The 12,978-nt window shown below is 38.2% G+C and overlaps 1 protein-coding gene across 1 annotated transcript in view; it reads right to left on the reverse strand.

The window, feature by feature from the left end:
* gabra1.L (gamma-aminobutyric acid (GABA) A receptor, alpha 1 L homeolog) overlaps nucleotides 1-12,978 on the reverse strand; it is a 96,968-nt gene that overhangs the window by 54,971 nt on the left and 29,019 nt on the right. The window contains exon 4 of the mRNA XM_041586082.1: nucleotides 848-915. Within this exon, the coding sequence (XP_041442016.1) occupies nucleotides 848-915 (68 nt within the window). The remainder of the gene's footprint in view (nucleotides 1-847; nucleotides 916-12,978) is intronic.

Raw genomic sequence — 12,978 nt, forward strand, 5'->3', positions numbered from 1 at the left:
GCTAAGGCCAAACGTACTGTACCTTACTTAACCAAAATGCAATTGCCAGGGAATATATCATGTACTAATCAATGTTTATACCGTATTATCATAGAGCTTTATACATAGTAAGACTCTAATTATGGATGTGAATTTATATAGGAATCATAATACAGGTATGGGACCTGTTATCCAGAATACATGCGACCTGGGGGGTTTTGGATAAGGAGTCTTTCCATAATTTGGATCTCCATGTATTAATACTACTAAAACATCATGTAAACATGAATTAAACCCAACAGGCTGGTTTTGCTTCCAATAAGAATTAATCATTAGTTTATATTAGTTGGGATCAAGTACAAGCTACAGTTATTACAGAGAAAAACATAATAATTTTAAAAAATGCGAAAATTATTTGAATAAAATGTAGTCTATGGGAGATGACCTTCCCATAATTTAGAGCTTTCTGCAACGGGTTTCCAGATAACGGATCCCATACATGTAACATGTTTGAGCTAGCCTTTTTTTCTGAATATTTTGGTTAAATTCTGTTCCAAAATGATCAATCCCCTATCAGAAATAGTACATCATACACAGGTTTCTTGTTGCCATGAAATAATAATGGTTGTTCATCTGTGATTTAAATATCTTCTTATAATCTCTTTTTTTTTTAAGATCACCATAAATATAGGTCAAGCGTTACACATTAAAGAGAACAGGGATAATAAGTTGTTCAGAAGCTTGTGAAATTAGTCATTCGTGAGACCATTAACATATGCAAATATATTTTATTTTTTTATGATGATGTGCACAAACCTTGACGTTATATTCTGCTTCCGATGAAAACAAAGAAATGCACAAGACTTACCATATCGTGATCAGAAACAGGTCCAAAGCTGGTGACAAAGATATCCGTGTTCACTTCAGTCACACGCTCTGTTGAAGCAGGAAATTAGGATGTTCAGTGTCTACTAAGTGTCTTCGTTAGATCTACTCATCTATCTTTTAGCCCCAAAACGGAAAATATATTGGATATGATTAGCAATATTTCATAGTAGTTGTTTTTTTTTATTTATCATTTTGAATCCAATCTAGAAGCGTCATTTCCCCATACCATACATGGTTCATATGGTAAAGTCATCATCAATCAGAGTGAGCGGAATACTTTCTGTTCCATCCTTAGAGGTTTATAGGTTTTTCTTTGCTTCTGAAAAATTAGATTTCTCATTGAGTGCCTCATCACATGCAGGTAAATAGTTGTGGGTTTCCCTCAAAACCTCTATGTATTTTTGAGGCCTATAAACAACCTTATTTTCTAATCTTTTTATGTTTATTACATTGGATGGAAAAAGTGACGATTTCTAATTAATTTGGATTCACATAACATGGTAGCATAGAAACCAGTGCTTTGTGAACCAGAATTACGAAATAATCAGAACTGCAGTATAAGATGATATGAAAGTCGCATAAGAGTTAAGAAAACCATGACTTTTTTGAGTTATCGCCAAGGTCGGCCTAGCGCCCACACCTCTGTAGCGAGAGCCGTAGCACCGGGGGCTGCGCGTCCCCAGTGCTCCTCAGCAAGCGGCTGGACGACATGCTGCCCCTTCCAACTTGCTGCCCTAAGCCCGGGCCTTTGTGGCCTTGCCACAAATACGGGCCTGGTCGTCGCGCAGTAACTTCAACTTTTTCATATTGTTGTACAAAAATATCTGAAAACCACTATACCACAAATCAAAGACAGATCTCACAGTTGTAAAAAAGGCATCTGCCATTGACTCTTACATATTTTCCACAGTTTAGTATTTTCGTATTCTGAATTGCCAGTATTGTCGCATAATAAATTCTGAAAAAGTCCCACTTTTTTCTGACTTTTTTTTTGGATTTCTGGCATCAAAAAGCATGATCTGAAAAAATTGCTAAAAAAAAATTAATAAATCAGCCCCTAGTTTCTCAACTACAAACCAGACCACGCTGAGTATGTGCAGTGCCATAAACAATTGCCTAACAAGTTCCCAGATTGGGATTGCATAATTATTGTTACATGGCAACTCAATCATTCCTGTAGCTTCACCCTTGATGACAGATGTTATCTAGTTTTCTTTTTGATGGCTCCAACAATCTCTTAGCTTAGCTACTCAATCAAATCCAAGAGCACACTGTAGATGTGCAACATTGCTGACATTCAAATGATGGTCTAACAAGATCAGAAGATGGGGAGATGTTGTGGACAACTTCAAAGGAGGCATTTCCCCAGGGGGGGGGCAGTTAGCCTGGGGGGAAGAGGGAAATCTACCTCGGGTGGGGGGGTATTTGTTTTTTTTTTACAAATGGGTTGATTTCTCCTTTAAAAGCATGGATCTAAGCTTGTACTTTAAGTTCTTTACAGGTATGGGATCTGTTATTCAGAATTCTCGGGATCTAGAGTTTTCCAGATAATCGATTTTTCTGTACTTTGGAACTTCATACCTTAAGACTACTATAAAAAAAAGATTTAAACATTCAATAAACCCAATACACTTGACTCCAATAAGGATTAATTCTATTTATATACTGTATATAGGTATAGGACTGGTTATCCAGAATGTTCAGGACCTGGGGTTTCCCGGATAACAGATTTTCTGTAATTTGGATCTTAATACCTTAAGTCTACTAGAAAATTACATTAAACCGAATATGCTTGTTTTGACTCCAATAAGGACTTATTATTTCTTAGGATCAAGTACAAAGTATTGTTTTATTATTATAGAGGAAAAAGGAAATGAATTTTAAAAATTTAAAATTTTTTGGATAAAATGGAGTCTATGGAAGATGGCATTCCCATAATTCGGAGTATTCAGCATAACGGCTATCAGAATAGCGGATCTCATACCTGTATACATTATCTAATACTGTATTTTAGCCATATTATTTTATGCTTAGATTCTCCGGCACTGCAAAACACAAGTGGCTCCGCATCACTGTCAGATTAGGTCATACAAGTCTACAATCATACCTTGCTTTTTAAATTTACTGTTAAAGGCAAACTTGGAAAAGCATCTCAGACCATATTTTGCAAGTTTGACAAACATTCATTGAATTCTTGATATCTTTTGTTTTTGCTACAATGTTTGCCTTCCAGCTTCTCTTCTGTCAAGTCTGGTCAGAAGGGAACCATTTCATGCCAACTAAATCAACTTTTGTTGTATTGTATTTTTATATTTACTGTAGTTATAAAAAGTTTATGCTTGTTTTTATTGAACAACTTCCAACAAAGAAAAATGTATTTCAAGTAAAACACCAAAGGGTGATGATGTTCACTGTGCAAAAGGATGAAAGAGGAGCTCAGCATCTGTGAACCTCTGTAATTGTTTTTCTTGTCCATCCAGATTGTACAATGTAGAGTAGCTGTGGCTCCATTGTACAAGGTATGGGACCTGTTATCTAGAATGTGTGGGACCTGGGGTTTTCAAGATAATGGATCTTTCTGTAATATGGATCTGTATATCATGTCTACTAAACAATCATGTAAACATTAGGGGATTGTTTACTAAACCTTGAATTTATCTGGTCAGGCTTTTTTGGGTCAAAAACTTTCAATTCTATGAGATTTATTATATTCCAATGCTGCAAAAAGCCTGAATCCAAAAATCCACCATCTAAGACCTGTTGAGGTCCTGTATACGTCAATGAAAGAGGTACCTATCTCAGTTTGAATTTGTACTGGGTTTAGCCTGACTTTTTATGGGTTTTCAGGCAAAAACTCAAATTCGGGGGGAAAAGCCAGCAAAATGTGAGAGATTCAGGTATTCGCTCAATTTTATCTAGTTTTTCAGTGATCTAATTAATTTGGGTTATTTTATTAATAAATGGTCAAATCAAACATGGGAGTTTGGTTGTTTTTTTTAAATAAAATATGAGATAAATAGGATTTTAGTAAATAGCCCGCTAAATTACCTCAATATGCTTGTTTTGCTTCCAATAAGGATTAATTATATCTTAGTTTGGATCAAGTATAGGGTACTGTTTTATTATTACAGAGAAAAAAATATGTTTCAAAATTTGGATTATTTGGATAAAATGGAGTCTATGGGAGCCTTTTCATAATCTAGAGATTTCTGGATAACAGGTTTCTGGATAATGTCCCCTGTACATGTACATTACCCCAGTAGAAATAAAAATTCCTGCCAGTTTAGAAGTGGAGAAGATCTCTCAGCAGATTTACAACAAAACCCTCTGCTGAAGATCTGTCACTTCCAGCACACATTAGACTTTGTTGGTCGTCCAATTTATGGGGCAGATTACTGTTTTGCAGTGTTTGTCAGGGCCAATTAAACTTATCACACTGAATCCCAAACACTACGATCAGTTGTGACTGAACTAAGCTGGAGCCACTTCCAATGTCAAGTGATTTTTGCCATCTTTACATCTTTACTTGTCTTATCTCTCACAATGGAAGTAAAGCACAATTTACCTTGACGTACATCAAGAGAATCATCGACGCATGTCTGAGCAATGATAATGACAAAACATCTAACAGTGTCTGAAATTCAAGTTAATGCTGATTTGTAATAGTTTCTGTTTGGGAGTTCTAGTCCAACACGTGAGCAACTTATCTGAATAGATTGTCTGGATGGACCAATAATTACAGTTCTAACGTAATTAACTTGACTGCTTTTTTAGACTGCTGACAGCCGTTTTATTAACATAACATTCATTGGCAGCAGATGTGCTAAACTATATGTTTGATGGGCGGATTGGGAATAAACAGACTCCGAGAGCAGTATAGAAAATAATTCTCTTGAGGGACAGATATCTGTTTTATGTAACAGTTTCATGTACTCTCGAGAACAAACTCATTTTACTACACAAAACCTTTCTATCTACACCATTGGGGACAAGACTTTAGTGATATGGAATCTACTTTAATAAATCTAATCTGGAATCGAATTTAATAAATATAATACTATAACCTCGGGGTCTACTACGTGTACCTCAAGTTTTACCCTGCCACGGAAAATCCTTATAGCATTTAGGCATAAGAGGGCCCAATGGGAACCAAACCAGCACTATTTCCTATTGAATATCACCCAGTCTGTGTACTATCACATTTATTCATTATAATAATATAAAATCATGCTTTCACCCATGGGCCATAGTCTCATGTGGCACAGGTTCATTCACGGTGTCTTTATGATAGTTCCAAGGCAACTGAAGCCATGTTGCATGAATTTGTTTTTAAATTAAATACACATTTATTTAAATTACATTTTACCTAAACTTGCTACAAAAGCAAGTTGGTCTTTTTGGATGCTGAATGAATATAATGATCAAGACTAAACTCCACTATAAACCTAAGACCAGCAACAGTGTACATATAATGTATCTAACTCCTATAAATGCATTGAGGGCATCTAAAGGACTTCTGCAAATTAAATGAGGCATCAAAATTTGACACATATTAAATTTACATTACAAGCTAGAGGTCACTTATCAGAGGAATGTTTTTTTCCCATGAAGCCTATGTGAAAAATCAGTGCCTCGGAGTTAATTTGTCTGTGTCAAAAGTGTTGTATGTATGTATACCTGTATTTGTAAAGCTCTGTTAAGGAGCCACAGCGCTGTACAGTTCATAAAAGTACAATATGTAAGTTCACACAGGGTGGGAAAGTCAAATAATAAATACAAAAAATATACACAGAGCTTATATAAGGAAACAGAGTTTAAGTGCTATGTGGTAAGAGACACAGTAGGAAGGAGGTCCATGCCTCGTAGAGCTTGCAATCAAAGTGGGTGAGTGGCTAACATACAGGCACAAAATGGAGGGGAAAAGTGCTCAAGGTAAAGGTTTTGTCCAATAGGTGCCAGGACTAGACTAATGTTCTTGTGCTCCAAAAGGTGGACTTTTTTCTTTTAGAGATTGAGAGAGCACTCCTTACTGAGGAATTGAGGGATGGTAAGGAGTAGCATGATAGAAAGGTTTAAGACGAAAGCTGGATGGTGTGAAAAGTAGGGATGTCGCGGACTTTTAGCCCGCGAACATCGACCGTTCGCGTCCGCCGAATGTTCGCGAACGTCGCGCGACGTTCGCCAATTTGGGTTCGCCTTAGCTGGCGCTTATTTTTGCCCTCTCACCCCAGAGCAGCAGATACATGGCAGCCAATCAGGAAGCTCTCCCTCCTGGACCACCCCCACACCCCCTGGACCACTCCCCTTCCATATATAAACTGAAGCCCTGCAGCGTTTTTTCATTCTGCCTGTGTGTGCTTGGAAGAGCTAGTGCAGGGAGAGAGCTGTTTAGTGATTTGAGGGACAGTTGATAGTAACTTTGCTGGCTAGTAATCTACTTGATACTGCTCTGTATTGTAGGGACAGAACTCTGCAGGGATTTGAGGGACAGTGAGTTTAGGTTAGTTAGCTTTGCTGACTAGCTTCTACTACCTTCTACTGCAGTGCTCTGTATGTAGCTGCTGTGGGCACTGCTTCTGATATCATCTGCTGACTGCTGTAATAACCCAATAGTCCTTGTAAGGACTGCTTTTATTTTATTTTCTTTTTTGTTTTTTTTACTTTGCTACTGTAAGAGCCCAGTGCTATTAGTCTAGCTGTGTTGGGGAGTGGGACTGGTGTGCTGCTCCTCCTAGTAGTTCACCACTACCAGCACCAACCAGAGTCAAAATTGTTACAAAGTATCTTATTTGCACCTGTTAGCTGTTCTGAGCTCTCTGCCAAAAGCTAATTAAGTTAGAAACTGTTTTTTTTCTGGCTGTTCAGTTCAGAGAAAAGAGGGACTGGTGTGCTGCTCCTCCTAGTAGTTCACCACTACCAGCACCAACCAGAGTCAAAATTGTTACAAAGTATCTTATTTGCACCTGTTAGCTGTTCTGAGCTCTCTGCCAAAAGCTAATTAAGTTAGAAACTGTTTTTTTTCTGGCTGTTCAGTTCAGAGAAAAGAGGGACTGGTGTGCTGCTCCTCCTAGTAGTTCACCACTACCAGCACCAACCAGAGTCAAAATTGTTACAAAGTATCTTATTTGCACCTGTTAGCTGTTCTGAGCTCTCTGCCAAAAGCTAATTAAGTTAGAAACTGTTTTTTTTCTGGCTGTTCAGTTCAGAGAAAAGAGGGACTTTCCAGTACAAAAGAGGGACAGGGGGTTGAGTGGTCAAAAGAGGGACAGTTGGGAGGTATGCAAGTGCCACCTAGCTGTGTGAGCTTTTTCACATTCTGTCTAAATAATAATAATTCCGTGTCCGTAAACATCACCTGAGTGATGTTTTTACAGCAGCAATAATATATTCCGTACCCACTACTGTATACGTTGCCCTTGCAGGCATTGTTTGCCCAGTCTTTAACCAAGTGCCACCTAGCTGTGTAAACTTTTTCACATTCCGTGTCCAGAAACATCACCTGAGTGACGTAGTGTGATTTCTGCCCTTTACAGCACAAAACGCAGCGCTGTGTCAACAATGTATTTTTCAGATACATTTTTGCCCTTGATCCCCCTCTGGCATGCCACTGTCCAGGTCGTTGCACCCTTTAAACAACTTTAAAATCATTTTTCTGGCCAGAAATGTCTTTTCTAGCTTTTAAAATTCGCCTTCCCATTGAAGTCTATGGGGTTCGCGACGTTCGTGAACCGTTCGCATTTTTGACGCAAGTTCGCGAATATGTTCGCGAACATTTTTTCCGCCGTTCGCTACATCCCTAGTGAAAAGGTGATGGCTCTGAGAGGAGCGTAGGAGATGGCCAAGAATGTATAGTGAGACAACTGTATGAGTGAAGGGCTTTGAATGTTAGCAGAAGGATTTTATATGTTAAACAGGAAGCCATGATATAGATTTTAATTGAGGTTGAACAGTTTCCCTCTTAGGAGAGAGCAGGAGGATCCTAGTAGCAATATTTAAGATTGATGGGAGAGGAGAGAGATTAGAGTCAGGAAGACTGGTTAGTAGGAGATTGCAATAGTCTAAGCGGGAAAGGATAAGGGCATGGATTAGTGTTTTGAATGTAATTTGTGAAAGAAAGGGTTGTATGGTCAAAGATCCTTAATTAGTGGGAAAAAAAGGTTTCAATGAACTATGAAACTGGTTGGAGGAGAGTGGATACCCCACAACTCTAATGAAAATGTAAAATACCGGTCCTTCACGAATTGTGTTTGTGTCACTTATGGGGCTAGTCAGATTTTGACTAGTCTATTAGGTTAAGGACATGTTCTTCTATAGGATACAAAAGACAGTAACTAAAACTCTTGAATTTGTGGCTATAAATACTTTTCCTTTTGAAAGTTATTTATAGCCACAAATTCTAGCATTTCAGTTACTGCCCTTCATATTGTATAGAAGAACTTGTACTTAACATAATAGACTGGTCAAAGCTGACATACATTTTCAAAAACAAAGATTTACAGTTTTGGGACAACCAAAAACATGTGAGGCATCACTGCAGCTCCTGTACCCTGTGTAAATTTGTATTGCAGAAGAGAACAACATCTTCAATGACAAGTGGCTGACCAGGATTTCCAATATGTGGATATTACACATGCCACACTGATTATTGTATTATGCATTCAGATACCCACACAGAGACCACACAGTAAATGTTTGATTGAATTTCCTAACACGGGTTATTAATTAAATGCAAAAAGACATTAGAACATAGTTCAGGGGATGTAAAATTCTTTGTTACTGAACATGAATTCTCTTTTGAGATCGGTTGGGATTTAGTTGTCCATGTGAAGTGATGGGACGTATACTAGATAAGTAGACTTATACCAAGAACTAGTGATGGGCCAATTTATTTGCCAGACGCAAATTCGCGGAAAATTCGCGCCCAAAAAAATGGATGCCACGGAGTCAAGTTTTTTACGCCAGCATCTGTTTTTTACGCCGGTGTCTGTTTTTTTGGACGCAGCCGCACATTTTTGCGGCGGTTTTGCTTATTTATTCGGCAAAGTGAAATGGCCCAAATTCGCCATCACTACCAAGAACCAAAACATTGTGTATCATTGGGGATATATAATAAGGCTTATTTATCATTATGTATCTATATTTTTAGCTTAACTTGGAGAGACCAGTTATTGAAACTCCCTGTCACATGGGGCTGATTATCATCTACATATAAACATCAGCTCAATATTTTATCTCCATACCGGAGAAACTAAATCAGAGAAGGAGCTTATTCAAGTCATTCATCAATGCACCCTTGCAGAAGATATATAACCAATCAGTGGCGATATTCTTCTCAGTCAGTGCTCTCACATTTATTTAGGCGCTTGTTGCTTAAACACTGACATTCCGTTTGCCGCCGCTTTAGTTGTAAAGATACGACATTATTTTCCAGCTCTGAAGTCAGCTGTCACAGTCCACTTGACAACATTTGAAACATTTTATTCCAATGGCAAGACAGACATGTATTCCCTTTACAATTCTCTGGCAGGGCAGCTAAAGTCAAATAGTGATATTTTCAATGTTTTTCTCTCCGTGGGTTATTGTGATATTCTGGATGGCATTCATGTAAGGTAGATGCTGCCATGTCATATAGGAGACCCATCCAATAGGATAAATTGTTTACATCTTTTTAAAGGTGTGTTGTTTTAATTGCTCATACTTCCATACTAATACTGTACCTGTAAGCCCTGAGGTTTTTCAACAGTTATTTTTGTGCGCATATATAATATAAAAAAAAAGAAATGACCTTTGCCCTAGCACCTTAGTAAACGTGTCCTGTTAAAGGGATATAGCCCTAAACATAACATTTTGCACAATGAAACCAAAGCTTTCTAACATATGTTCCTTTAAAAGCTATTGCTAAATGGCAGCTGCAGATGAAAGCAGTATCTATCTGTCCCTGCACTGCTGGTTCTGAATACAATGAAACAATGTAGACAGCCAAAGAAGGCTAGCGCAGAGTGTCATTACAGCACAGTCTGTGGATGGAGTGAGGTTCACTCTTTAAGGCATTCAACCTATTGTCTTTAGACTGTTAGCTCTTGCGAGAGCAGGGCCCTTTAAAAGGGTAGTACACCTATAAATTAGATGTTGATATTCCGAGACAATTGTATTTTTCATTTTTGATGTTTTTTTCAGTTATTTTGATTTTTGTTCAGTGGCTATTTGGTTGCTAGGATCATATTTAATCAGGCAGAGGTTTGAGGTTGAGGTGGGAATATGCAAAGGAGTGGATCTATATAGAAGGGTAAGGAATGAAAACGAACAATAACAGTAAAATTGTAGCCTCTGCGCAATCATTTTTTTTTGGCTGCCAGGGTTCCTCTTGCTTTGTTCCGAGCAACTTGGTTTTAATTATTTTTTTTATAAAAATGTTTGAATTATTTGCCTGCCTCTTTCCAAGTGTCAACAAATAATATTTTCAATGGTATTGGTGTGGTATCAAAGGAAGTGTGAGTGAAATTATTGTTTGAGGAGACAACCCATAGATGGCTTTCCATGGGAGAGCTTATAAATATATATGCAGATTTTTATGCAAATAGCACAACTGGTAATGAATATATTCTTTTCCAGTTATAGGTGCTAAGTGTTAAGAGGCACAAGCACATAGAACTGAAGTGACAAACGGCAGCTGGTCTATTTTTTTTACCCTTCAATAGTCTCAGTCTACAGTGCGTAATGCATAAAAGGCTGAATAACAATGATAAATATGTACAATCTATTTTTAAGGGCTGAACTCACATTAGCGCAGACATTAGCTTTGCATGAATATCGGAGCTCACAGCTTGTGCAGGACCTTGACTTCTCTATGAACTTGCCGATGTTAGATAACCACTTAACCACTAAAATCAACAAGAGGACATTTCAGCAGAAATAAAAGTGGTTCATACCATCTTAAAATAGGTAGGCTTAGAGTCTATAATGCTCATGAGGTCATTACTAATGCCAGTAACACCAGCAGCAATAAAGTTAGATTTCATAAATAACTATAAGCACAAGCAATTTGGTTTTACTATAAAAAAAAGCATTTTGGGCTGCACCATACAATTCTGATGACTGCTTAGAATGTTCTTGTATTCTAAAGCTTCTGTTTCTAATCTGATACAGTACCTTGGATGCTACTTCCCTAAGACCCTCAAGGCCCCCAGTTTAACAATATATAGTTAATAGAGGGAACAAACTCCCAAACGTAATGGTGGCCATATAAGAACTGACATTATTGGCTCCTGTATGGGGTAAAAACAGGAGCCCTTTATACCAATATCTGGTTGGGTATCAGCCACATATCTATTGCACAGCTTAGAAGATTCTTTAGGACAAGGACAGTGTCAGCCCATTGATGTGGTCCTCTCTTAACAAGTCTGCATTTTTAATCTAATATTGGCCCTGGTTGTCTAATTAAAGCAAAGATTTGCTCTTTAGATGCTCTCTACAAGCAAGCAGATGGTTCTGTTACTAGTAACATTGTAGATCAGGTTAAATAAAGATGCACATACCTGTACATCAAATTCAACCGTTTTTAAATGAAACCTGTCTAACTGCTAGTTGATCCAGAGGGGGGAAAAACATCTGAAGCTTCTCCAATTTGCCTCAGAGGGGAAAAAAATCCTTCTCGACTCCAAGATGACAGTCTTACTAGTCCCTGGATCAACTTGTACTATGAGCTATCTCCCATAAACCTGTATTCCCTCACTTGCTAAAAAGCTATCCAACTCCTCCTTAAAGCTATCTAATGTATCAGCCTGTACAACTGATTCAGGGAGAGAATTCCACATCTTCACAGCTCTCACTTTAAAAATCCCTTTCCACCTCCATATGACATAACAGCTTTTTCTGCACATGCTGTTTATTCAATAAGTTTGGTTGATTGCAATAGATTGCAGATGTCACGCTAAAGTGTATCAATCCTATCTTGCCTTAATCTATACTACTGTACAGTCTATTTAAGCATGAGTAAGAATAGATTTTGGAGGACACCTATAGAAAGAGAAGGGGAGCAGGATTCTGTGAGTCTGGCCTATCAGTTTACTTATGAACTGTTTACAATCAGGGAAAAAATATTAAAATATCTGGGATACTTATTTTCCTACATTTATGTATGTGTTTATCATGGAAGGAGCAACCATTCCTGCTTTGATAAGGTATCGAATAACATATCATACATGGAAAGTATCCTCTTTGATATTATTTTTAAAGCAATGAAACTCAAAAAGATTGTTGTTGGAAACGATCTTAAGGAAAAAGACATACAACTTGCATACATATTCTTATTTAGAATTGTAATACACTGTATTATATAGAGTCTCCTTGTTGTATCACCTTTAAAGGAGAAGCGAAACCCCAAACTAATGAAAACCCCTACCCTCCATAGTCCCCCCTCCCTGTTCCCCCCCTGCAGAGGTGTTAATACCTGTAAATGCCCCTAAGTCTTTAATTACCTTCAATGCAGAGTCAGCACAGTGGAGCTCACGGGTGCCATCTTCACCGCTTCTGGAGTCTTCAGTAAGTAAGCGTCATATCAGCGCATGCGCAGTTGTAGCAATATTCCAATCACGAACAACTGTGCATGCACTGAAAGCCACGGCAATTGCCGAAGGGACCAGAAGATTACTGAAGCGCAAGAAGATGGTGCCTATAACCTCCACTGTGCTGACATCGAGGGGTAATTAAAGAATAAGCTGGCCATAGACGCAAAGATCTGATCGTACGAATCGAGGATTCGTACGATTTTCGAACCGTGTGTGGAGAGTCCCGACATTTTTCGTCCGGCGGAGATCGGTCGTTTGGTCAATCGGACAGGTTAGAAAATTTCTGTCGGCTGCCGATAATATCTCTGCGTGTATTGCCAATCGTACGATTTTCAGTGGGAGACTGTCACTAGCTTAGGTTGGACATAGATATCGTACGATTGCTGTCAGGGGCAGAACATTGCTGATCTGTTCTTTAACTAATCTGACTGGTAAGACTTTGATCTGAATGGTAAGTGGCGGGTCGGGAGATGGGAAAGTCCGATCGTACGATGATTCGTACGATCGGATCTTTGTATCTATGGCCAGCTTTAGGGGCATTTAA

This window comes from Xenopus laevis, chromosome 3L (assembly GCF_017654675.1).
Source record: "Xenopus laevis strain J_2021 chromosome 3L, Xenopus_laevis_v10.1, whole genome shotgun sequence".
Classification (NCBI taxonomy): Eukaryota; Metazoa; Chordata; class Amphibia; order Anura; family Pipidae; genus Xenopus; species Xenopus laevis.